At 44.0% G+C, this 26,970-nt stretch overlaps 1 protein-coding gene across 1 annotated transcript; it reads left to right on the forward strand.

Moving 5' to 3' along the window:
- The first annotated feature begins 22,319 nt into the window (after nt 1-22,319).
- LAMTOR5 (late endosomal/lysosomal adaptor, MAPK and MTOR activator 5) lies at nt 22,320-26,847 on the forward strand. Its single transcript, XM_063118735.1, has 4 exons — nt 22,320-22,423; nt 22,605-22,666; nt 25,359-25,476; nt 26,513-26,847. Exons 1-4 carry the CDS (start codon nt 22,389-22,391, stop codon nt 26,571-26,573), a joined length of 276 nt encoding a protein of 91 aa, XP_062974805.1. The 5' UTR covers nt 22,320-22,388; the 3' UTR covers nt 26,574-26,847.
- The last annotated feature ends 123 nt before the right edge of the window (nt 26,848-26,970 follow it).

The following is a 26,970-nucleotide window of genomic DNA, read 5'->3' on the forward strand; positions in this document are numbered from 1 at the left end:
TCCTTGTCTATTCCCCCCTCCTTTCTCACACTCTCTCTTTCATGTCACAGTTGCAGTGTGATGTTGTGAGTTCCTCTTCTCCCTCCTGCCTTGCAAGGTTCTCAGTGAGATCTGATCACATCCGCCTCTCCTGACTCTCTATTTAACATCTTCTCAGCCCCCTTTCAATCTCTTTTGCTGATGTGGTACTTACTATGATGATCCCAGATACCACAGATGAGGCTTGAATCTATAGCACAGTAAAACAGGACGAGGAGGTGGCAGAAGAGGAGAAAGAGAGCCGCAGCTTTGGGATCTTTGAAAGATTTTGTTCATATGGAACTTGGACATGCATAATGTTTAAGTTTGTTTCATTTTTAATCTAATGTTGGTAGACTTACACATAATACAGGAGCTGTCTTTTTCAACAGCGGCAGTTCTGTATTGGGGCAGTGACCCTCCATCTGTCCCCCAGCCATTTGTGGCAGAGATAACCAGATACATGTACACCTCCAAGTGCTACATATGAATCTTCTCCTGTCCTCCTCTGGCAATCTCAATAGAATATTGAACTTTTGTCCTATTCTCCACCTTACCAGACCCAGTGGGCACCAGATGCCACTGATTTTAATTTTTTTTTAAGTTAATGTGTGAATTGATCTAGAACATAAGAATGTAAGAAGAGCCCTGCTGGATCAGATCAAGGGTCCATCTAGTCCAGCATTCTGTTCACACAGTGGCCAACCAGCTGTTGACCAGGAAGCCGCAAGCAAGACACAATTATATGCATGTGTCTTTAAGCCTTTGGGGACCTAGTGAGGATGGTGCTGCTTTTTTTAAAAAAAAAAGATCACTAAAAAGATCTGTTTCCTTAGATACAACAATGACCAGATCACTCTTTTTGATCCACAACAGTGGAACTAGCACAAATGGTGGATTTTACCACCATACCTAAAGGGGCAAGTGTACATTGATGGTGCTATATAAATAATAATAATAATAATAATAATAATAATAATAATAATAATAATAATAATAATATACCTGGCAAAGGAAATTGAGCCTCCATCTCATCTTACCCTACTAGTACCAGGCCAATCCTCTTTCTGATCTTTTGTTTCCAGTTGAGGTCAGCACAGGCCTGGGGTCACAGAAAACTGCCTTCAGCGGGGTGGGGAGGACTTCACAACCCCACTTTGACCCCATATTCCCTTAAAACCCCATGCAGCTGCAGGATGGGGACAGTTCATCCCCACAGCAAGAGGGAGCATGGGCTTTCTGGTGGCCATTTGACTCATCAGGCCTGCCCTCTACCTGGCCTTCCTGCTCTTCCGGCAACCTAGCGGTTGTCACGATATGCCCCTGGAATGCCCCCGGCCCAGTTGAAGCATGGTCTCCACCGACAGTTGGTGAGATGATGGTGGTGACCTCACAGCAAAGCAAAAAGTTGCATTAAGACCTTGACTGTTTAAGTCCGCAGCTTCAGCGAAAAGCCCTGTGATGGCTGCGAGTTGGCGGCTGTGTTGTATAAATGACGCAGCACCCCTGCGTAGCCACCATGGGGTAAATAGGGCATACATACAGCCCCCAGGTCAGACCATTTGACCATCTACCTTAGCCTGGTCTACTCTGGCAGTAGCCCTCGAGGGCCTCCGGCAACCCCTGCTACCTGGTTGTTTTCACTGGAGATGCCGGGGATGGAACCTGGGGGCCTCTTGAATGCCTGGCTTGTGCTTTACTGCCGTCACCCTCTGAAGTTCCCATGAGCCGCAACGGCTCCTAGGCAGGGATGGGCAACTTGTGGCCCTGCAGATGTTCTTGGACAGCTGCTCCCATGATCCTTCACCACTGGCTATGCTGGCTAAGGCTAACAGTTGAGTTGTGGTCCAACAACATCTGGTGAAGGGGCACAGGTTGCCTGCTCCAAAGGCAAGGGGATCCAGATGCACTATCCCCCCCCCATCCTAGTAGCAGAGAGTAAATGTCTCTCTGCAGTACATACTGGTTACTAGGGGGAAACAGTAGGGGAGAACAATTGCCTTCTTGCCTTACCTGTGAGCTTCTTGAAAGCATCCAGCTCAGCCGTATCCAAGCTAGTGACCTCCAGATATATTGGACTGCAGTTCCCATCATCCCCAGCCAGCACTGCAATTGGCCGTCCCTGACTTGGTGCCCTCCAGTCATGTGGAACTACAACCCTTATCAGCCTCAGCCAGCATGGGAGTTATAGTACCACGCACCTGGAGGGCACCGGGTTCTCCGGATACTCCGGATGTGACGTTACCTCCTGCCGAGCCCTGGACAGCCATGAGCAGGAGCCACAGCTTTGCCACTATCATAAACCTTTCAAATGTGCATTGAGCAGCAGAAAGCAAAACTGCAGCGTTTTCCAAGGCAAATGAGCACGGTGCCTATGCCAAAAGCAGGACTTTTTAAAAAGGTGCTGGCACAAGCAGGGCCACCTCCTGCAACTGGTCCACGGCACAGACTGCACAATAATAGGAACAGGGTGGCCTGATTGTGTGCAGGAGCATCCCAAGCCTGAATTAGTTAACTGTGGAGAGAATTGTTTCCATTTCATTAGGATAAGGCATTTGCAAGTATCCACCGATCTGCTTTAGTCAGAACCTGTAATAAATAAACCATTGAGGTGTTTATACAGCAGCATCCTGATGCATGTCAATTATAATTAATCAGCTACTAGACCAGTTCTATTCATCTTCTTAGCATGACATTTAATCTTGGCTAATCTTAGTTGCTTTTCCCAAGCGGTGACATCCTCAGGCCTGGAGGGGATCCGCACGTCGCTCCCAGAGCGCTTCTATGCGACCCCAGTGCACCCAGAAAACAATAGTCTGACTTCCCTGTAAAAAAAATGAGGAAGAGCCGTCCATGCTGCCGCCGCCACTGCCAACGACAAGGAGAGCTCTCCGCCGGTGAGGAGAGCTCAGCAAAAGAAGGCGGGGTAGAGAGCTTCTTCCGCTCTTCACCCCGCCTTCTTTTGCCGAGCTCTCCTTGCCGGCGGAGAGCTCTCCTCGGCGGCGGCGGCAGCAGCATGGATGGCTCTTCCTCGTTTCTTTTACAGGGAAATCAGACTATCATTTTTGGGGTGCACTGGGGTCGCATAGAAGCGCTCTGGGAGCGACGTGCAGATCCCCCGCTGGTTCCTATTGCTGCTATCAGCCTTTTATACCCTGGTGCCTTCCAGCTGTTTTGGACTACACACCCCATCATCCCTGGTCATGCTGTCTGGGGCTGATAGGATTCATAGTCCAAGACAGCTGGAGGGTTCCCAGATTGGAGAAGACTACTGATTGTTGTTACCATCTCCCCATTGCCAGTATCATCACACTAAAATCCTGTCCCTCTAGTACAGGCAGTGGAGGAGCCAGATTGGATTCCATCAGCCCAGCTGACAAGTCTGTTGGCCAGGGATGATGGGAGATGTAGTGCAACAACATCTGGAGGATGCAGGTTCTGCTCTATATGTTGAAGTCAAACATTTTCAAGACCTGCCTTTTACACCCATCTACACCAAGGGGAGCCACTTTAAATATTTTAAGCATATAATTGTCTTCCTTCTTCTCTCCTCTTTCCCCATCTTTCTCCCACCCCTTCTCTCGTTCTCATATTCTGTCTATTTCTCTTTCCCTCCATAAACTTTCTCCTCTTTTGTTTAAAAAAGTTCCTAAACAAACAAACCAATGAAATGATGGAGCTACTGATACCACCTACTTTGATCATCACCCACTAGAGTAAAGGTGTAATCCTATTCTTTTGAAAGTGGAAGTAAACAATTTGCATGGGGGCCATTCAGTGGGCCATTTTGATCGCGCTGCTTCTCTTGCACACAGCTGGAGAAAGCGGCAACTTCCATATTTAAAAGTAAGTTGGACTTACTGGGGTGGTTTTTTGTATGGCAAAGAAGGCTAGAAGGGGCAGGAGGTGCGCAAGAGATGGACGACGTCATGAGAGGGACCCATGAAAATCCGTGAATGCCCAGTAATGAGTGTGCAATAAAACGCTCGTCTGATGGTGTTCATAGAGTTTGAATCCTGGTGAGTCTTTAACATAGGCGTACTCTTGGTGTCGGCTAATTTATCATCTGCGGTGCTCAAATACTAGTTGCTCAGCTTAACTGACCTACATCCATTATTAAAGGATGATAGAGAAATAGCCTTCTGGACTGTAGCCCAAGCAACGATGATGTGGACTCAAGGCATTGCCGACTTAGGTTTTCAGCCCACAAAGAGGTTTATGCAGAGCTGCCTCTTGCTTGCTTTCCGAGCGTGGCGTCTTTCCCACATCTGAACCAGAGTAAAGTCAAAGACTTTCCACAATTAACTCATCAAGCTTCCTCCCCAACTCATGAGACTCATATCAATTCATACAACCTTTATCCCCATGGTAGTAGCTACCTAAAATTCCTATATAAGGTTGGTTTTTTTCCATATCTGTGGCTAGCTAGCCAATAACTGCTACCACATACAGAAGTCAGGTTTTGGCACAACACTACAACCATCATGTTGAGAATTTTTTTTTATAAAGGTTAACTTGCCTATGGTAGGAACTATGCATGGTTTGTGGGCTACAGGCAGGACACCATCATGCTTAAGAATTTGAAATATGAGTATGGATCCAAAAGCCCTGTGTCTTGAATCCAAACAGTTCCAACTGTATAAACCAGGTGTGTTTCTGAAAAAGCAAAACCCTTTGACACCTCTCCTCCTTATTTGTTAATTTATTGGTTGTATTTATATCCCACCTTTTCTTCCAAGGAAATATTTTATCCTCACAACAACCCTGTGAGGTAGGTTAGGCTGAGAGTCACTGGCCCAGTTCAGAAGACACCTTAAACCATGGCTTTAACCATGGGGAATAAGGCTTTTTGGTTTAAGGCGTCTTCTGAACAGGGCCAGTGAAAAGCCCAAAGTCACCCATTGAGCCTCCATGACTGAATGGAGGCTTGAATCTGGGTCCTCCCCAGTCCTAGTCCAACACTCTAACCATTACAAAACACATATGTTCTATATAAACCTTTGTTAAGGATACATGTGTTCTGATGAGGAGGTCAACTTGTAGCTTTGTTACTGAACGTTGTACGTATCAAAATTACAGTGCAATCCTATGAATGTCTACTCAGAGGTAAATACCATTAAGTTCAATGGGGCTTACTCCCAGGTAATTGTGTATTGGATTTCAGCCTTAATCCACTTTCTTATCTCCTTCCTTGGTGTGGGACAGGCTTGCATAAAAATAATATTTATTCATGTAATAAATAAATATTGTATGTATGCATGCATGCATTTATATGTTCATATTTATTTATTTACATGAGTATTTATTTATAAAATAACTAAATATTGGAAATTACACAAATGCTCCACTATGGCAAACCTCACAGAACATCACCAGACATTGTGTAATATGGTGTATTACTCAGTTCATGATTAATAAAATGGGATTCAATTCTTATAAGTAATCAGGAAAATGTAATATGTTAGAAAAATCCTGGTTCAATACCCTTACCAGAGCAGATATATAGCTCCTGGGGCATGAAGCCATGCCTGAAGCACTCTGATGGACTCAGCATCATTCTTTTGAGATTATTCACTTGAAACAGATGTATTTTAAGGCTAACATTCATTATTTATTGGTGCCTAAAAAAATAATAGGCCCTTAAGAAAATATGTCCTGTCCAAATAGGCTTACACTCTAATACAAGCAAAAACAAAAAATAAAATACAAAGGAATTAAGAACTCGTGTGTTCATCATCTGGCAGCTGCGGGGTGGAGGAGATCAGATTGGCCTCAATCATGGTCTTTGTTTGATTTATAGACATATTGGTGGCCGGGGTGGGTGGGTAAGTTATGCTCTTTTTCAGCAAGTTTCTGTGGAGGGAGGATTGAACACAGTCTTTTAGCTTCATCCCACATACCTGTTTCCCTCGAATTATCCCCTACAGCATTTAGCTGTCATTCTTGTTGTTGTTGTTGCTAGCTAAATCACACCTGGGCAGCAGCGCTCCTAAGATCCTTTGCATACCAGGAAATGGGTTTAAGGGGGGGGGGAATGTAAAAAATCATTAAAAAATCAATGGATGGCCCAATCCGATTCAAATTTGGAATGCTTAAAGCTCTCCTTAATATCTATTACTGTGCCAATTTTGATGTCTTTATCTTTAAAACTTACGCAGATGTAAGCATTAGTTTAATTTGAAGCTTTAAAGTATCAAATCCTGCTCCTGTGGCCGCTTGGAAACCAACAAATGATTCGCTCCAAAAGTAATACCAAAATAGGTTGGGTCTTTTGCCTTTGAAGCACAATTAAAGCAGGATACATGGGAGTACTTCACAGTCAAAGCAGATTATAAACTGGAAAACTTCGGAGTCCTTTGCACGCAATTCACAGTGATTGCACAGTATAACGCTGGTGTGATCAAGCTCTTTGTCCATAATGATGAGTTGGTGAGGGCTACTGGGACTGTGGTGCAGTAAGATTTGAGGAGGGCTCTGTACAGGGGTGGGGGTGGTGAAACAGATGGTGGCACGCCTCCACAATCTTCCTGGGACTCCTAGGGGTAGGGCAACCATATAAAAAGGAGAACGGGGCTCCTGTATCTTTAACAGTTGTATTTCAGCAACACAGTATCTACATTTCAGCAGATGTCCTTTGTATGCATGCAGCACCTGGTGAAATTCCCTCTTCATTACAACACTTTAAGTTGCAGGAGCCCTGCCCTCTTTTGTATCTGGTTACTCTAGTAGAGCTCCTGCAGCTTTAATTGTTGTGATGAAGAGGGCATTTCACCAGGTGCTGCAAGCATACAAAGGACACCTGCTGAAATTCCCTTTTCTATGTAACTGTTAAAGATACAGGAGCCCTGTTCTCCTTTTCATACAGTCACCCTAAGATGGGGACACCAGAGTTACTTGCCCAGCCCCCATCACCAAACCCAGGGCAAGCAGTCCAGGGTTGGCAGCGTGTAGATCCCTCCCGGGCCCACTGTGCTAGCCAGTGATTGGTTTCCCCGGTGTCCTATGCACTGTATCCTCCTTCCCTTAAGTGCCACCTCCTGCACCACTAGCAATGTCTGCACGTGTCCTTCCCATCCCCAGGCACCAGGGGGAAAGGTAGTCTGCGTGCGTGCGTGCGTGCGTGCGTGTTGCCTTAGCAGGGCTTCTTTTATTCAACAGCTGTACTGATATATATATATATATATATTCAAGGCCCCGCCCCTTCATCAGTTGCAGAGTGTTGGGGTGGGGTGGGATGCTTTTGTGTGGCTGAAGTGGGCTTCATCTGTCAGTCCCCTCAGCCATGGAATGGGATGGGGATGGTGCCATCTTTGCCTTGGGCAGCACAATGTCTTGGTGTGTGCGCTTCAGCAGATTGTGTGACAGAGTTCCCTTGGCAACTGCTGCTCCCTAGTTATGTGTTTCTTCCAACTGAGGGCAGGACGGAGGGAGGTAAAACTGATTCCTTTGACTGTGGCTGCTGCCTTGGCCTGATTGACTGTGTTCTTGGATGTTGGGGGCTCCACATGGCACATTGATTTCATCACCATCTCAGCCCTGATGGAACTAGGCAGGTGAAGTTTGTCATGACTACCCTTTTTATAATATTTTTGTGTTTACTAGTTGCATAGCCCCCCACCCCCTCCCTAGGCTGACCTCATATTGGATCCTGTGGCCATTCTGCCAGAGTAATGCCAACATAACTCCCCCACCCTGGTGTAATGTGAGTATAGGCTTGCTCTGTGGACTGTGATCCTATACCCACTTACCTTAGACTAAGGCCCATTGAACTCAGTTTGACTTACATTTGAGTAGACATGTATAGCATTGTGCTGTAAAAGAGTATCACAATAATCCAAAATGAGAAGGTAAAATAATATTCCTGTAATGGTTAACAAAAGGGCATCTATTAACGGAATCTGAAATAGAAAAAGAAAGCAAGGTATCACAATAACCCAAACACAAAGATCACTTGCTTGAGAAGAAGGGAAATTATCAGATTGGAGCTTGCATCCAATTCTTTTCCTATTGACTGCAAATATGGTATAAGTGGCAACTAATGTAAAAGCGGAGCAAGAAATAGATACCACACCAGTAGAACACATGCTAAGGCCATAGCTAAATGGGGTGATATCCCAGGGATTGTCCCTGTGCGTCCACATGACGCACAGGGGATCCTGGGAGCAGGGAGGGATGAGCCTTCCCTTTCCCCGGGATATCACCTTACCCTTTTTTCTTGGTTTTCTCATGGTCTCCGGATGATCCTGAGACCGTGGAAAGTGTGGCTCCTGGCTCCTCAAGTAAATGAGGAGGTGGGGTGAGGTGGGGTGAGTGGAGAAAGTATTTTTAAAACAACAACAACAACAACAACACTAACCTTCTGCGCACGAGCACTCGTGCGCTCCGTCCCCTTTAACAAAAAAAAATGGTGGCCGTGATATCGTGCTCCGCATGTAAACCAGGGCGTTGATCTCACAATCATAAAATTGCAGGATCGTCGCCCTCCACCCCCACCCCTTGTCTAGCTGAGGCCTAGATATCTGGATAATTCCTCTGGAAGCAGAAATTCTGTTCCTCATTTAGAAGCTCATGTGTCCATATTTAATTGTCCAGTCCTTTAAAAGTACATCAGCAACTTTCTCTGCTGGGAACCAGTAATTATTTAGAGAACTGGGTTCTCTAAATAATGCTTCAATACCACCCCAGCAAGCATGGCTGTGAGTTAATTATCCCAAACCACCAAAGAGACCAAGTAACGACTTATCCCAGCAAGTCACCAGAATCAAACGTGACAATAAAAAGACACATCCTGGGAGGCACAGCAGACCAGCCACCACCTAGGTTGTGTCATGTGGCTAGGGCTTCACATCTCATTAGTCATCACTCTACCTTCATTTAATTTCAGAGCCAGGGTCAACTAACTGTGAAGGCACATGACTACCTCCTTGGATGTTGCATTCTAATCATTCACAAATGGAGTAATTCATGTTTGTGTGTGTCCACACGCCCCATCTATCCAATCTATAAGGTTCACTAAGTCAAAAGTCTGTAGGATGTGGTGCTGACTACATTATTCTTCCATTTGTTTACAGTAAATAAAATGGATTCATTCTATTTGTGTATATGAAATAGTCCATAAAAAGCATAGTAGTCCATAAAAGTCCAAAGAAGATCAATGTTCCACGTTGTCTATCACTCTGTTTCCAAAAGTAGCTGGTCAGCTACTTCTAGAAAGCCAAAAAAAAGGAGCAAAGACATTTCCCATGTTTTGCTCCAGAGCAAATGGTATTCAGACCAGGACATACAGATACATAGCATGCAGCTTAGCCTCTTCCATTTTACTTACAATAAGTGCAAACAGGCTCCAGACAGTCTTGGATGAGGCCAATTATCTGGATCTATTTCCGTCAGGGTTCAGGGCAGGATTTTGCAGAGAAATAGGCTTGGTTGCCCTGTATGATGACCTATATTGGGACAGACAGGGGTGTGTGACCTTGTTGGTTCTCCTTGATCTCTTGATGGCTTTCAATACCATCAACCATGGTATTCTTTTGGGGAGACTTACTGAGTTGGGAGTGGGAGGTGCTGCATTGCAGCAGTTTCACTCCCACCTGGATGCTCAGCTCCAGAAGGTGGTGCTTGGGGAATACTCTTGGCCTCGTGGATTCTCCAGTATGGGGCTCCACAGGAGTCAGTTTTGTCCCCCATGCTATACAACATCTACATGAAATCACTGAGACTGTTCATCTGGCGTTTTGGAATGCATTGTCATCAAGACAAGTATAGGAGACAAGCCGGGCAGGTAGCATTTTTCCAAATAGAGAGTCTTTCAAAAGCTTTGCTTAACTTCCTCAATCAATAACATTTTAATTTTCTCAGCTGACAAGCTGGAATCTATTGACAGAAGAAAGGTGAATTTACAGTAGCAGGCAGCCTATTTGTATCTATCTGAGTCTCTCCAAATTTACTGTCTGAGAATAATAGCATTACTTACTTCCAGTGACTTCTGAATGTGTCTTCTGAAAAACTGCTGGGTCTGTGGCAAGCTGAAAAGTTTAGTTTTTCTTTGCTTTAGGGAGAATGAAAGCACAGCTAACAGAAATAATTACTCCCAAATATTTAAAATGCATAGAAGCAGCTAGGTCTCACATCTAGAAAAAAAGACTGGGTGCAATCCCCTAGGAATTTATCCTGCACAACCCCAGTGAGATAAATGGGAGAGACATGGAGGTAGTTACTGGGGGAAAGGGCCTTTTTGGTGATGGCACCACAAATGTGGTGTGTTCTCTCCAGGGAGGCTCACCTGGCTCCTCCTCTTCTCTCTCTTTCCTTCTCCTGCTATTTTTATGCTGCTCTCTTTATATTAGTCCCCTTTAGTATATGATTGGTTAGCATGTTTTGAATTATTTTTATTGTATTTCTGTCTTTTGTAAATGCCCTGGGAATTTGTTTGAAGGGTGGGGTAGAAATACCCATGATAAGATTGCATAATATGTAATCCTATACATTGTTAAGTATTTATAGGAGCACCACATTCAGCATATAAGCTCCATATTCAGCATATAATTCCACCCAAACTTCAGGTTTTTCAGGCAAAACCAGTGGGACAGTCACTCTGTGGAACACAACTTTGTGGTAATTTAGATGGCAAAGGATTGGATCTCTTCAAATCAGTATTTGCAAATGATATTCTGGCTACCTCACATCCACTGTCATCTTTGTTACAGGCCGAAACTGATCTACTGAAGCTGGCATCTTTAGTAAATTGTAGTATGACCATTTTTAGCTTAAGCTATCATATGGAAAGGAAACAACCAGAAACTTTCAAAGTTATCATTGATTAGTACCCTGGACAGTGGACTAGAAGCCCCATCTCATCTAGGTCAAACACATGGCTCCCGTCGCTTCTCTGTCTCTACTCCGACTTTGCTTCATGAAAACAGGAAGTAAATTAGCCCCATTCAGTCCAGTAGGAGAGAGCAGCAGACGGACTTTCTCTGGAGCTTTTTGTGGTGCAACAAAGACCAGAAAGGGCGGAAGACGTGCGAGAGGCAGACGACATCATGTGAGTAATCCGTGAGTGCCCAGTAATCCATGTTTGGATTAGGGTGAAACGCTCGTTGGATGGAGCTTTAGGTTAAATCAGCCACTAAATTGGTAGTCATATTAGGATTTTCATCTGATTTATTTTTAATTCAGAAGGGGGGGGAAGCTTTGGATTTGGTGAGGCAGCATATTTTGAATTTAGATATTCATGAGTTGTTCCCAGAGATTAATACCCCCAAAACATCCCCTTTTGTACCCAAGACCAGATTCCAGGAACTCTCATATATATTTATTATGTGATATATATCACATAACAAAATTTTTGTATCCGGAGTGCTGAAGGCAAATTACTTTGGCTAATTGAATAGTTTTCTCTCTGTGGGTACATTAGGAGAGTTCAGAGGGAATCCTCTGAAGGAACACTGATGTGTGCATGTGTGGATAACCTGCAGGGAAACCCAGGAAAATTTGGTGTTGCAGTAGTGTAGTTTATAGTCCCACCCATGCACCCGCCCTAGACAGAAAAGTATAGCAAGCTGGTTGAGGGACAAACGGATTGGGTAGGAGAGGTTGTATTGATATTTTTGCTGTCAAAGAAGACCCACAGGATTATATTTGAACCAGCTAGGGTTTGGTTTTTTTTTTTGGGGTGTGGTTTTGTCTATTAAAAAGGAATAGGCTAGATCTCATGATTGACTGCCAGTATGACGCGGAACAATGAAAGTGGATGCCTTACAGTAGGGGACTGTTCATTTTGAGTGGGTAGGGACCCACTAGCTAGTTCTGTAATGACTGTTAAATGGTTTGGTTTTGTTATAATTGTAAAAGATATTGGATATACATTGGAGATAATGGATTACGTTACTAGGTTATGTTTTAATTATATTTTGAGCAGTGTGTCCTACTTTTTAATTATATTATCAAATTACTGGAGATAGCCTTTAGCTAAGCAATAAAGATTTATTTTGACTATCCAGCACTCAATCCACTATGTATCACCCCAACTGTCAAAGGGATGCATCATCCCTTCACAGGTTCTGTTACAGCGACGTTCCCCTCACAGTGATTGACACAGCTGCAAAGAAAAGTCTTATTTTAGTGCAGCATCAACATATTTGAAGCACTTTGCCTCTGGTTTATCAAAGTGAATTACAGGAAGCAGCCTTAACAGCTCAGGCTCTATCTAGCAGCAGCCATAAGTCATCGGCATTGGAGAAGTCAATGAAAATGTATTTCCCATCACGAAGAGATGACGGGACCAAAAGGCCAATTTACACAGCTCATATAAGCAAATGTGTTTTCATAAAAGCAGCATTAGTTCCAGTCAAACTAGATGCAACAGCAAATAGCCTGCCGTGCCCCAACAGACGATCGTACAAGCAAACTACACAGCATAGCATTTTCTTTCCCTCTCGTCCCTTCTCTCCCCGTAGTTCTCCTGCCTGGCCAGGCTGATATCCCAGCTTCCTTTGCAGATTTTCAAGCCCTTCCTGGGTCCCCTTTCTCTGCCTGCATGCAATGAAAAAAGGGGGCTCTAACTCCTGGAAAGTTTGCCGACATGGAACTAAATGTATTATATAGGTTCCCCTTATTATGGGGAGCTACCAAATGCACTGCTGGATAAATACAGGATTTTGCATTTTCATGGGAGAGTGAGGATTTATCCACACAGGAAACAAACTGTTTACTTCCCTTCCCACTCCTCCGCACTTCTCCTCTGCTGAGTTGAGAGAGGGTGGCCTGACTGGAACAGAGGGATGCTTACACTGCACCCAAAGTGGTGGCGGGGGAAGGCAACTCATTGGAAGTTTGCAGGAATGGGATGACATTTAATATACCAGTTCCCCTTAAGGGGTGCCACCACATGCATTACTGGATAAATGCAGAAATTTGCATTTTCAAAGAAAAGTGATGGTTTATCCACACATGAAACCATTTGGGAGCAGCACATGCGTGGGGCACTTATTTGGAGTTGGGCAGGATCTACACTACTGCTTTAAAGTGGTTTATAACGGTAGTGACAACTGGGGGTGCAGGACACACTCCATAGTCAGCTTTCAAACCGTTTTCAAAGTGTCACATCCTGCTTGGTGTAGATCTGGCCTTGGAGACACAGCTGAATGTGGCAGGAAAGCAAGTTTGCTCAGAGATCGCTTGAGAGGAGCAGAGCAGCAGCAAAGTTTTTGGCCACTCTGGCCAAGTGGCTCTGTAGGCAATCTCCATAACTCACACTGGCACAACAGATGACGTGCTAACTCATCATAGGTATAATAACCCTTACTGAAGACTGTGGCTTCCCAAGGTGGCTTATTTGGGGGAAAATAACCTGTCCAGACAACACGCTAAGCCATTATGGGTTTATTTAACCCATCATGAGTTAATGTGTCATCCGAACCCAGGACTTCTTTAAACGAGCGATTTATATCATGCTCATGATTGGTCACTCACAGATGTTTGCAGGTCATTTTAACAATGCCATGAGCCTCCTTCACATCTCCCGCTCCTTTCCCCAGTTTTTCCAGTAAAAATAACCCTCAGAAAACCCAACTCTTCTGAAATATGTCGGGGTTTGTCCAGATTTCCTGTCATGTGAGGCAAAGTTGCACTATAAAACGACCACTAGAGAGCTCTGTCCCATTGAAATGTATGGACCACATGGTCGCTGCTCTCTTCCCTGTGTAATTCCAGCTCATTTCAAATGTGGAAGAGAAGCAAGAAGCAGAGCAACAGTAAAGAAAAGTGATTTCCCCCTGTCTGAAAGTCATTCCGGTCTTTATGTTAAATGCATAGCATGTAGCTGATCCTAACCTTTTAAAAACTTCAGTGTATGTGTATGTGCCCTTGATCTAAATTTGTACCACTATATGTGGACAGAGGATGTTAAGCCTTCACACCCATCCCCTTTCCCTGCCTAAATTCCCTCCACTCCCAATGTGGGCTTCTATAGGCATCTATAGGCTGAAATGGACATGAGAAATGGTTCTTTGAATATAACCCGTGGAGAGCCAGAAAGATCCAGGGCAGACTTGCATTTCCATACTCTGCTCCCAAATCCTGTTTATGGTTTGCTGTATTTGGAGTAACATTTGCAAGTGGCCTAATTCTATTTTTGTTCAATTCAGAGAGTTTTGAAAGCCATGTTCCAGATTGCATAAACATTCGACCTCCAAGAAGTGTTTTTCACATGAATTTGTCTACTGCAGAATCCATATACATTACAGGTGGTTTTAGAGCATTCTAGAAAGCTCAGTTCATGCAGAGAGCCTCATAGGCCTGTGATGCATCATTTCTTGGTCTGAAGAACAGGATATTTAAATTAAAAAATCAATTAGCAGAACAAACTCTTCAAGTCCTTTTTCAGACCCTTTTCCCTTGGCCATATCATATGCCAAAATCTTGATCTAAAGTAGTTTAATATTAGTTCTGCCTTATAAAAACAATTATTTCTTGACAACACATCTTCCCAAACAACATACAATTCCAGAATTATAAGATGTTGCAGTGAAATACTACTTTGAGCTTTAGCTCCAAGTAAGAGGATCTTTCTGTTGTTGTTTTGTTACTGTGCATCCGGGTCATCTCAGGCTTTTCTTACTGTAAAACAAAAGGGGCAACTATATTGTCAGTTCTCTGCAGCACTGCAACATAATGTAATTAAATAAGGTGGCTTTTTGTCACCTCACAATGTAAGGTGAACAATATCTTCTCTATCACAGATATTTAATCATGAGTTCTTCCACATCTCCCCGGATGGGTCTATGTCTCTGGTGGTCATTTTGAGAGCTGCATTGGAAGGGGAACCAACAGAAACACATATGTCCGAACTTGACAGGTCAATCTAGTGATGGTCCCAGCAGATTTGGAAAGGTCGGACTTTGAATAGCAGGATTTAAGGGGCAGAGTTTCATTTGTGCTGCCCATCGCAGAAATTTAAGCTGTTGATGCAGTTGTTGTCACAGAACAAACTTGGCAATCGTGTTAGCAGTTGTATTCATAATGCCTCCAAAGCTAGGGTGACCATATGAAAAGGAGGACAGGGCTCCTGTAATCTTTAAGAGTTTTATAGAAAAGGGAATTTCAGCAGGTGTCCTTTGTATGCATGCAACACCAGGTGAAATTCCCTCTTCATCGCAACAGTTAAAGCTGCAGGAGCCCTGCCCTCTTTTGTATCTGGTCACTCTAGTATAGTTCCTGCAGCTTTAACTGTAAATGACACCTGCTGAAATTCCCCTTTTTTATACAGCTGTTAAAGATAGAGGAAACCTGGCCTCCTTTTCATATGGTCACCCTATTTTCTTTCTTTCAAGCCACATTTAGGCCTTCTAATGTGGGCGCATCCTCAAGAGAACAAAACAAAATGGAAGGAGGTAATACTATGAAACATATGGAAAGCCTGACACACTTCATCCCACTCAGGTGAAGATCGCACGAAGGTTGAAATAACAGAACTGCTTTGTTTGTTTTTACTCCTGACAATGGAAATTAACTTTTGGAAAATATAAAGCGGTGAATGTAGGGGTGGGTGAGGAGAGAGCAAATCGTGAGTTCAAAAGAGGTAAAGTAGATTTGTGACACTACTAGCCTGGATGTATATACAAGATAAGAACAGAAATATGAGAGGTAAAAACTGAAATATACAAGATAAGAATGGCTATTCTTATCATGTAAACATTTGGGCTTTGCATAGAAATGTCAAAGAACTACTGTAGCTCTTACATTCATGGCTTTTGACTGCAGTGTTTGCATTTTTCTCTCTGAACCCATGATGAAAGAACAAGTGCTCCAAAACAAGTTCTCCAACCTTCCTTGCAAGGTAGGACGGGCTGAGAGGTGATTTCTTCTTAACCAACAACTGCCACCACCAGAGACCCTAAATCTGGGGATGTGCAAATCCAAACCTGTGGTTTTACAGGGGAGAAGGGACTAACTTCAGCCAGTTCCTTTCTACTCAGCAGCTTTAGGGCAGAATCCTTTGCATATTAGAAAGAAAAAAGCATGGTGACCAAGGAATACTGGGAGGCCAGGTCTACACCTTGTGTCAAATCATTATGATCCCATCATGTCTACGCCATATCCCCCTTGCACATTTATACCTCATAGGACACACAGTGACATTTTTTGTGGTATTTGGGGCAATGTAGAATAAAAAGCAGGAAATAACATTATAAAAGCGGCATATGGAATGTAATGTGCCCCAACAGTTATCAGTGCACTTCAATGCTGCTATAAAGCAGTAGTGTAGATCTAGCTGGAGTTGTAGGACTTTTTTCTGTCTAAACATAGTAGAATTGCGTCCTCAGGCATGAACAGCCAAGCACATGGGTGAGATACACCCTTTGAGGTAGACCAGTTATTCAGTCAATTCAAGGCTTTCAAATACCAGGATTTATTAAATGATTCTAGAGAAGCAAATAACAGAATAAGAAGCAACACAAAACAAAATTAAACAAGTAACCTTACATGAATACAGTTCCTCTTAGTTTCGTTAATGTACAGAAAGTACAGCTTCCCCATTTGTGCAGAGTTGCATGGGACCCTTCAAGCAGGGTGCCTTGGGGCAAACAGAGATAAAACTCATACTAAGCTACCCCATTTGCTGTTGTTGCTTTTATTGCTGTTGTCATTGTTGCTACTGCTGCTGGTTTTATTGTTGGATTTTATTGCTATTTTACTGTGGTTTATATTTCTTATTGCTTTCTTTGTGTGTTTTGTTTGTATTTTAATGCTGTAAACTTCCTTGGGAAGGCTTCTGCCCTGAAAGACAACTAAGGAATATTTTAAATTAAATAAAATGTATGTTGTTTCCCAGGAGAAGTGATGATTGGGTGGGGGGGCATCAAATTAAAAAGTGTTAAAGTGTATGGGATGTGTTTGCTGGTAGGAGATATGTGCTTATCACTTTGCAGGAAAGGGGAGAATAGGCATGAATCTAGGTACAATTTCCCTTTCCTAGAGCTGTATAGTTCTTTATCTTATGTGTATTAGCCCAAAGTGCTTTGCTGGGTCTCTCTGATGGAGAAAGAATTCTCAAAGGAACAGAAAAGTTGAAAAGGGACAATGCCCATGGGTATATTTTATCCTTTTTTATCCTCACAACAACAACTCTATGAGGTAGGTTGGGCTGAGAGCCAGTGACTGGCCCAAAGTCTCCCAGTGGGTTTCCATGGCTGAGTAGGGACTAGAACCCGGATCTCCCAACTCCCAGTCCAACACTTTAGCCACTACACCACACTAGCTTTTAACGTACCCCTAGAATTTCTCACCATTTGGAAGTTTTGTAATGTGGTAGAAAGGGCTACCTGAGGGTTGGTGGAGAGGCAGATGTAGCAGGAAGCTACCAGATTAGACCCATTGCATATGACAGGGGATGCCACAGAACCAGTGTATGTTGGGGGACTAGGTCAGGTTATAACTATCTGATCTTATCATGGTATTTCTTGCAAATGTTGTGATATCTTGGAACATTGGAGGATGTTACCTGCCACATATTGGTTGCTCCACCTTGTGCAACTTAAGGGGCCAGGAGAAAGGGAGAGGAAAGGAGTCAGCAGTGGCAACAAAGTGACCTGAGGAGAAAATTCCGCAACCCCTGGAGTTCATATATAAGGCTCTGGCAAGGCTGGCCCCAAATATTTTGCTTCTTGAAGTGAAGAACAAGCTATCTCCCTCTCCATTCCATGTGCAGCAGCTGACTGGGATTGGCACTTGAATCTTATTTCAACACTGACAATGGAATAGCATCCTCCACCACACCTGAGGCAACAGGCTAGTTTAGGAGCCGAGTGCAAGTTATGTGGTGTACACAGCTCTGTCCTTAGTAGAGGGGAACAGCTAGAGTATTTATGAGGAATAGCCAGAAGGCTGCTTCTGCTGTCCCCTAGCAACTACTGCCTGAGGCGGTCACCTCACTCTGCCTAATGGTAGGGCCGGTTCTGGAGATGCCTTAGCAGTAGCCAGATTGAGAACAATCTCCTCCCTCCTAACTTGAAGACAGAGGTTCTGGACAATATCTGAAGCCCCATGTCTTACTCCTAAAAAAACCCACCTCCTTTTGGATTCTCCTTGTTCCCATACAGTCCAAATCTACGCATGTTTACCTGGAAGTAAATCCCACTGTATTCAATGGAACTGAAATAAATCTCAAAGAGTTCATGGTTAAATGTATGCAGATTTGCAGCCTTAATCAAACAATGCAGACCAATATCCCCAAACAATCTCATTGTCATCATTGACGTCAAAAGAAGGACTAAAAATAGACAACAATAACTACCTCATGAATATCTGATGAAGATGATTCATTCATTTTTCACAATTTATGTAGGACAAGATCTAGGTTTCCTGTTTGATTGTAAAAGCCAGCATGTTATTTTGAGCTGGAAATAAAGAATGTATGTATGTATGTTGGGGTATATTTATGGGAGATTTATCCCTTTTCTCTAAATGATGACAAATGTGTTCCTTGGCTCTTCTGGAAATCAGTCTCCACATATTTCATGTTCCCTTTAATATTAAAGGGATCCAATTCTGAAAACTTAACACAAATGGGATGCACCATATCCTAGAGTTGCCAGGCAACCAGAATTGGCCTGTATAATGCAAGAGCCAACTATGGGTATATTCTGGTATAATGTTTACATTTGTTCAAATAAATCTCATGATTTCATGGATATGGAAAACATTTTCCCCTGCACAATTGCTTCGGCTCTTTCACGATCGATCATGGGAACACATGACAAAGGACAAGTAACCTGCTCAAAAGACTGAGTATAAGGCAGCGGTAGGGTCAGAATCCCAACACATTAAAGAGCTCATTTGAACCCACAGTTTTCATCACCAATGGAAACCTATTTCACAGCAATGTCAGCTGCCAGTGTCAGCTGTCGCATGGTGTACCACAAGGTGCCATCCTATCCCCAATGCTGTTTAATATCTACATGAAACCACTGGGAGAGATCATCCGGAGGTATGGGGTGGGGTACTATCAGTATGCTGATGACACCCAAATATACTGACCATGGTATTATCCTTCTGGATCGCCTGAGGGGACTGGGAATCGGGGGCACTGTGCTTCAGTGGGTCCGGTCCTACCTCTCGGGCAGGTTTCAGATGGTGATGCTTGGGGATAGCTGCTCCTCAAAGAAGGAGCTGCTGTGTCGCGTACCACAAGGTGCTGTCCTTTCCCCAATGCTATTTAATATTTACATGAAACCGCTGGAAGAGATCATCCGGAGGCATGGGGCGGGGTGCTATCAGTATGCTGATGACACCCAAATATATTTCTCTATGACTTGGACAACAGTGTCAGCTAAGGATAGTGTGTCTCCTCTGAATGAATGCTTAGAGGCGGTAATGGACTGGATGAGGAAAAACAAACTGAAGCTGAATCCAGACAAGATGGAGGTGCTTGCTGTCAAAGGCCATAACCTGGTTTTGGAGGTGTGTCAACCTGTTCTGGATGGGGTTACACTCCCCCTGAAAGACTGTGTTCGCAGCTTGGGGGTGCTTCTGGATCCGTCACTCCAAATGACAGCCCAGATAGATGCAACGGCCAGGAGTGCCTACTATCAGCTTCGGCTAATACACCAGCTGCGCCCCTTCCTAGAATTGGAAGTAGGGCTGTGCACGGACACACATACCCCAACCACTTCGTGGCCCAATCCACAACTTTCGGATCCGGCCGATCCGCTTCAGGTCGATCCGACCCTCCCCCACTCCGCGGAGCGAGGTGCAGAGATGCGGATCGAGATTTTGCCCCCCCTTCCCTACTTACTTGCCTCTGCGGCAGACGGTGGAGGCAGGTAAGTGGGAAAGGGGGGTGAAATGGGGACCGAATAAGCCCCTCTCCCCCCTTACCTGGCTCTGCCCCTGTCACTGCACGGACTGTGGTGGCGGCAGTGGAGCCAGGTAAGCCCCCTCCCTGCCCCACTTACCTGCATTTGGAGCTCTGGATGGAGGCGAACTGCTTCGCCTCAATACGCAGCTCCCCCGACCTGATTCAGATCCACCTTTGGCGGAAGTGGATCGAGTCGCTCCACTCTGGATTTGCAATCCAAATCGGAGCGGAGCACAGCCCTAGTCGGAAGACCTAAAGACGGTAGTGCATGCACTGGTAACTTCGAGGCTCGACTTCTGCAACGCGCTCTACATAGGGCTACCTTTGTGCCTAGTCCGGAAACTTCAACTAGTTCAAAATATGGCAGCCAGGCTGGTCACCGGTACACCTAGGGGTGACCACATTACACCAGTTTTAAAATCTTTTCACTGGCTGCAATTAGTTTCTGGGCAAAATATAAAGTGTTTGGTTATCACCTTTAAAGCCCTACATGGTTTGGGTCCAGGCTACCTGCGGGATCGCCTTCTCCCGTACAATCCGCCCCGCACACTCAGGTCCTCTGGGAAGAATTTACTCCAGCCAGCAAAAACAAGGCTGACAACTATTACCCAGAGGACCTTTTCTTCTGCCGCTCCCAGTTTGTGGAATGGCTTGTTGGGAGAGATTTGTCAACTTAACAGTCTTCCAGAATTTAAGAAAGCCATAAAGACTGATCTCTTCTGGCAGGCCTACCCAGTTGAATTTTAAGATGCCTTTTTTAATGGTGTGCTGCTTTTAATGATGCACTGGTTTTAAATGTTTGAATTAGTTGTATGTATTTTATGGTGTTTGCATTTGTGTTGTACACCACCTCGATCTAAGGGAGAGGCGGGTAGCAAATATATTATTATTATTATTATTACTATTATTATTATTATTATTATTTCGTCCAAGCACATCTAATAACTTTCAGAGACTGGTAGGTAGCAATTGAGAATTATTGTTGTCCACAGTACACATCCCCCACCCATTTTTTAAAAAATCTGATCATGGTCTCTGGTTGAATCAGCTTCGCAGATTTCTGCAGTGCTTTCACTGGTTCTTGGGAAACTAACTCCAAGCTGTGCTTCTAGTGGTAAATGATGGAGGACATTTCTCTCTTGCTCAGAAGTCCATGTCCACAGAATGATAAACCTTTATTTTCGCCCAAGTTATTTAGATGGCTTTTTACTCAAGCCCTGTGTTGGTCTGACAGATGGGATTATGCACATCTCACATCTTGTAGGTGATTGGAAGTACCAAGAGAGACATCACTCTTTTTCCTCCTGACTTTCTCATCAGAGAAAGAGTGCTGATGCACCAGAATTAATGTGGCATTTGATTGAATATACAGCACACAGGACTGAATTCCAATCATTACATAGGGGCTTTGGGATCCAGTCAGCTGGGGCTGTGCAAGACGGTTGTAGCTTAATTCTGGAAAAGTTTGCCAAATCAGTTCTGCCCAGGTAGGGGGGTGCTGTAGGATGATGGTGGTGGTGGCGGTAGTGGTGGTGGAGGTGGAGGAGGAGGAGGAGGAGGAGGAGGAGGAGGGGTGTGTATTGTGAAAGTGCACCTCTTAACTTTAAAAGGCAAAGACTATCACAGCAAAACCCAAAATCCCCATGTTTCAGGTAGGAAATCCAGATGTGGTGTTTTTTAAGGTCTGCCACCATATTGCGTTATGTCTGGTCCACAGAGAGATATAGTGTTATTTGAAGGACCTTAAAAAGTATATCTTGGGCAGCAAAAAAAAAACCTTATTAAAAGTGTTTATGTGCTGTTGTTGTTTTGCAGGCGTGTGTGTTTTGTTACTTTTAAAATACCTTGGAATGTGTATTTATTATTATATATCCCTAGGTGAGACCATGGTAACCTGGATGATTTTGGGTGTCCAAATGACTGTGTGCGTGTGTATGAACGGAACTGTTCAAACCGGAGTTCCTTATTCCAGCTGCAGCTGCACTTTTGAATTGAATATGGATCTAGGAAACCACTTCAATTTCATCCCGCGGGAGCGAGTGCTCGCAAAGGTGACCCCTGCTTTAGATTTCCTCGTAATCCCAGCCACCGTCTCTCAGCATCACCACCCATAACGACCTCTCTCCAATAAACACTGGCCCACTTTACAGGAATGCTGTAAAAAAAAAATACTGAGATAATGTCTGCGAACCACTTCGAATACTTGAAATTTGCAGCCTACACACTAAGTACCTATTAGGATTGCATTATAAACTTAATGCCCTGATCAACATGCGAAAGTCAGAGGCACGGACCTACTCCCTAGCAACCACAAAAGTCTATCCGGACCCCTTCCTCCCGCCCCATCCCCGCGGGAGCCAAAACACAGCGCCCGCAGGCTCTCATCCGCGCATTTTTAACCTTGAAAAAGTCTGATCGTAAAAGGCCACCGTCGGGCCACGCCGCTTATCACGTGAAAGGCGATCAGCTGACGAAAGAGCCGGATGCGGAAGAGATTGCGGTGCTCAGCAAGATGGAAGGAGCGCTGGAGCATCACCTAGAAGATACGTAAGTGCTCGGGAGGAGAGCGGGGCAGCTGTTGCGGCGGCGGCGTGCGCCCTCGTCTTTCCCCGGGGCTGCCTCTCTTCTCTTAAAGGGCCGTAGGAGTGAACGGGGCGGGCGGTCAGAGCAGGTCTCTCCTGGCCGTGCAATGGGAGTCGCTGATCTCTGCTGTCTCCTCCTTTGCTAGAATGAAGAATCCCTCCATCACGGGAGTCCTGTGCACCGATTCCCAAGGGCTAAACCTGGGCTGTAAGTAACGTAGAAACTTTACCCTTACGAAGTGCTTCTTCCTCACGCCTTCAAGGTTTCTGTCAGTATTCAAAATATACTGTTTTATATACTGTTTTCCTTCCTCTGGTTTTATTTAGACCCACCCACCCCATGCTTTACCTTTCTCCTAGGTTCCCCCCTCCCCCAATAACATCTTTGGCTTCTCCTAGTGCAGAGCCTTTTAAAGTTTTAAGGCTTAAATACTTGCTCTAACTTCTTCTTGGGTTAATAGGAAGTGGCAATTGCCAAGGGGGAGGGGTTAATTAGGAGGCTAAATGAGTTTGCAACTGAGAATATGTAGCTGTTTTAAAATATATGCATAAGCATAGCGGCTACATAATATAACTGAAAAGCAGTGGAAAGGACATCTTAAAAATGAGACGTAGCTACATCGGGTGCACAGCCTATGATGCCTTCTGCCACTCTCTGTGTGGCTTGCCAAGCCTGGCAGTGCTTGACTCAGTTCTTTTTACAGCCTAGCTAATAATGGTGAGAAATTGCAGCCCTAGTTGGGGTGCTTGGGGGGGGGGGCTTTAGCGTCTTCCCTCCCTCAGTGACCCTGAAGCAATCCATCCCGTGTGCGTGTGAGCTGTGCCCTGGACATTGGATGCAGCCTTAAGCACCAAAAATACCAAGATGTTTAGGTATACCATTTACAACAAAGATTAAGCCTACCAGGATTTTTTCTTCATTCCTGTACTCAATTGTGTTGTGGTGGTTTTATTTCTCTCAGCCTGGCTTAACTGCCTGGACATGCACAGCTAATATGATCTCTTTGATTATGTTTTTGTTATCCCCTTATCCTGGTATGATTCTAAAGTCCATAGCTTTAGTGCATTGCTTTAAGTGCTTTAGTGCATTGCTTTAAGTGTACAGGCTGATCTGACGTCAAACAGTAATGGTACTATACTTAGGTGCTGCAGTATCTTCTGGATGCTGATGTTTGACAATTCTGAAAGTGGGGCAAATAAAAGTTCACTATTTGATCTTCCCTAATTCGAGGATGGAAAAAATCTGGCTGGTACTAACTGCCAGGTGACCTGTGACAGTGAAGACATCGGGATACCTCTAGAAATAGCCAGGGAGTTAGTGCTATTTGCCTGTTGTTCCCATGTTCCCATATTTTATTGTCCAGCAATGCTAACATCTTGCCTGTGCCCTTTCCTCCACAAGTGCCAGGTATTCCTTTCTGCATGGGACACTCCTGTCCTTCTCTTGGCAAGCCAAGTGGGGTAGGGTGGTGCAGATGCGGGTGTGGGGGACAGAAGTGGAAAGTAAAGAGGGAGGGTATTTATTTATTTATTTTAATTTATTTATTACACTTATATACCGCCCCCATAGCCAGAGCTCTAGGGCAAAGTCATGCTGCAAGGAAAGAAAATATAGATTAGGAATGGGGACAGGGACAGAGCAAAAGGAAAGAGGAATGGTAAAAGGACTTGGTCAGATAAAGGGAGCAGAGAATAGACTGGGAGAGAAAGGAGTGAGGAAAGTCGTGATTGTGATGGGCAGAGGATGACAAAGAAGCAGGAAAAGGCTATTAGGAAGAGAATAGTAGTATTCAGAAGGAGCTTTCCAAAACTTTTGGAAAGCCTGCAACACAATTTAATTTGAGCCAGGACTTTGTCCTATTCTAACTTTCTATGCAGCGCTAGAAGAGGGGATGAAAAGAGGCAGAAGTGCTGGAGTTGTGTGTGCTTACAAAGCAAGGGAAAGTAGCTTCTCCCCTCTCTCCCTCCCAGTCAATAATTCAAGCATTGAATTGGAACTACAATGATTTGTCAATGGTGGGTGAGAGAGGCCCTTCGTGAAATCCATACAGCAATTGGTGCTGGGTTTGTTTTGAAAAGAGATGGGATGGGGAGATACTACATTCTTGATAAAGATAGAAATGCTTCAAGAATGGGAGAGCATTAATTTTCCTTCTTCAGATCTGTTGTATATGTTGCCAAGGTAGCCAATTTTTAAAAAATAATGGAAGGGGAAAATCCTTGCCTCTCCCTAGCCCTGACATCTGTGGACAGGGAGAAGACCTGGAGACTGTCAGCACTTGCAGAGGGGCTAGAAAGAGGCAAGGGGGTGGCAAACAGAGAAAAGGCTTTGGCGTGCTCAACGCTGGCTTGCAGCGCACTGAAGAAATGTGTCCTTCGATGAGGGGAAAAGGTTCCCATTTTGTTTATAACTGTAGCCAGCTAGATCCCTGAGTTTCCTATGGGGCATGAAGGCACTGGCCCTCCACAGCTATTTGTCCCAGGTAGCTGGAGATGTACAGTCTCTGGACACGGAGGTCTCATGGTGAATGCCTTTAACAGATTTTATCCTTTCATTGTTTTTAAATGGATCAGACAAATTTATCTAAGATGGTTACAATTGCATCTTGTAACAGTTTATTCCATTTGTTTTGGGCAAAATGGTACTTGTATTCAAGTGTGCCCTTTCTCTCATTCAGAATTTCTGATTTCATATACACCAGCTTAAGAGTATGGACTATGGGCTTGGGCAAGAGCTACTTCTGTGTCTCCCTCTTTAAGTCAACTTTTTTTAAAAAAAAATGAAACCCACTCTAATTCCTAGGTTTAGAAAAATCCTTTGCACTCCTGAACTAACTATATCCTATATTTCTTTACCAACCTTAAATTCTTCATTTGAATGATACACTACTGTCTTCTAGGTCGTGGCACCCTCTCAGATGAACATGCAGGTGTGATATCTGTTCTAGCCCAGCAAGCAGCCAAATTAACAGCTGATCCAACAGATATTCCTGTAGTGTGCCTTGAGTCAGATAATGGGTAAGTATGTCCATCTTCATCTGTTGATTTTCTATTTCTTAATGGTTTCACAGACCCACTAGATAAGCTGCCTTCTGACACATGGACAAATGGGTAAATGTTTAGGATCGTAGGAAGTGGGTAAATGTTTAGAAACATAGGAAGTTGCCTTATACTTGGTACACATAGTCCAGTATTGTTGACACTGACTGGCAGCAGATCTCCGGGATTTCAGGAAGGATGCCAGGGATTGAACTGAGACCTTCTGCGTGCAAAGCAGATGCTGTACCACTGAGCTACAGCCCCTCCCTGTCGGTTGCTCTCAGGGTTCTGTCTCCCATGCACGTGGTGCCTTAGTCAGAAAGAACAGCTTCAACACCTGTTCTAAGAATTCGAGCAGATACGAAGCTGCTTATGTAAAGCTCCCTTAAGAATGAAGAGGACACAAAAGATCTTAACCCCTAGGGAAAGCCTGTTAATGGGTTTTGTCTTCAGCTTTTGGTGTAGCGAGGAGGTAGAAGGTTCCCTTAACATGGACTGGCAAAGATTATTCTCTCTCCCACCCTCTTAGTATAGCCTATGCTATCCGCTTGCTTGCTCATGTTGTGTATGCATGTTGCTTGTAGACGGAAAGAGCTAATGAAATTTTCATAAGCTTGTTAACAATAGGGTTTTAAAGCACACCTAATTTCTCTAATAAGAGAGACTAAAACCTTGGGCATCCCCAGAGGTTTGAAACACTGAAGATCTAAGTGTCTATAGATGTATTAACGATGACGTCTCTCAAGGCAGGAAAACTACCTTTTTGTAATGAAAAGCAAAGCTATTTTAGAGTATCAGATAATAGTTTGGGTTCAAAGCTTTAACTCACTGCATCCATTTGTGACTGTCTTTTCAGAAGTGTTGTGATGATTAATACTAGATTCAACAAGCTCGACGGCTTTAAGAGATTATAAAGGCAACAATACTATGGTTGCAGTAGTTTTGCTTAACATTTGAGACTTGTTTTATTATGTGAGATTAGTATGTGTAAAAACAAATCTTCTGTCTCTTTCAGCATTATCATGATCCAGAAGCATGACGACATCACAGTGGCAGTACACAAAATGGCATCTTAACTTTGTGCATCCGCAACACTTAATTGTTCTTTAACTCACCTTCGTCGAACATTGTTCTGCTGATTTATACAGAATGAATATCTAAAGTCACTAGGCAGAACCTAGTTGGATCGGACTGTAAGCTTCTCCCTTGCCTAAGCTGGTAGAGAATCTGGTTGCTCTGAACTTTGGCCATTTCATTCCATCAAGCATTTTTCTGTTGTAAAGCTGGAGAGGTGGCACTCTGGGAGGTGGTCCTAATGCCAGAAGAAATCAATAAACAAAACGAAATGCACTGCCTGTTCTCGGTAGTTAGTCTAAGTGCTATTTTAACTTGTATCTTTGCCTGTGCTAGGGTGTACAATACTTTAAAGAAAATATTGTAGTTGTCTTCCTTGATATACAAGAGCTACTTCCC

Source organism: Elgaria multicarinata, chromosome 1 (genome assembly GCF_023053635.1).
Source record: "Elgaria multicarinata webbii isolate HBS135686 ecotype San Diego chromosome 1, rElgMul1.1.pri, whole genome shotgun sequence".
Classification (NCBI taxonomy): domain Eukaryota; kingdom Metazoa; phylum Chordata; class Lepidosauria; order Squamata; family Anguidae; genus Elgaria; species Elgaria multicarinata.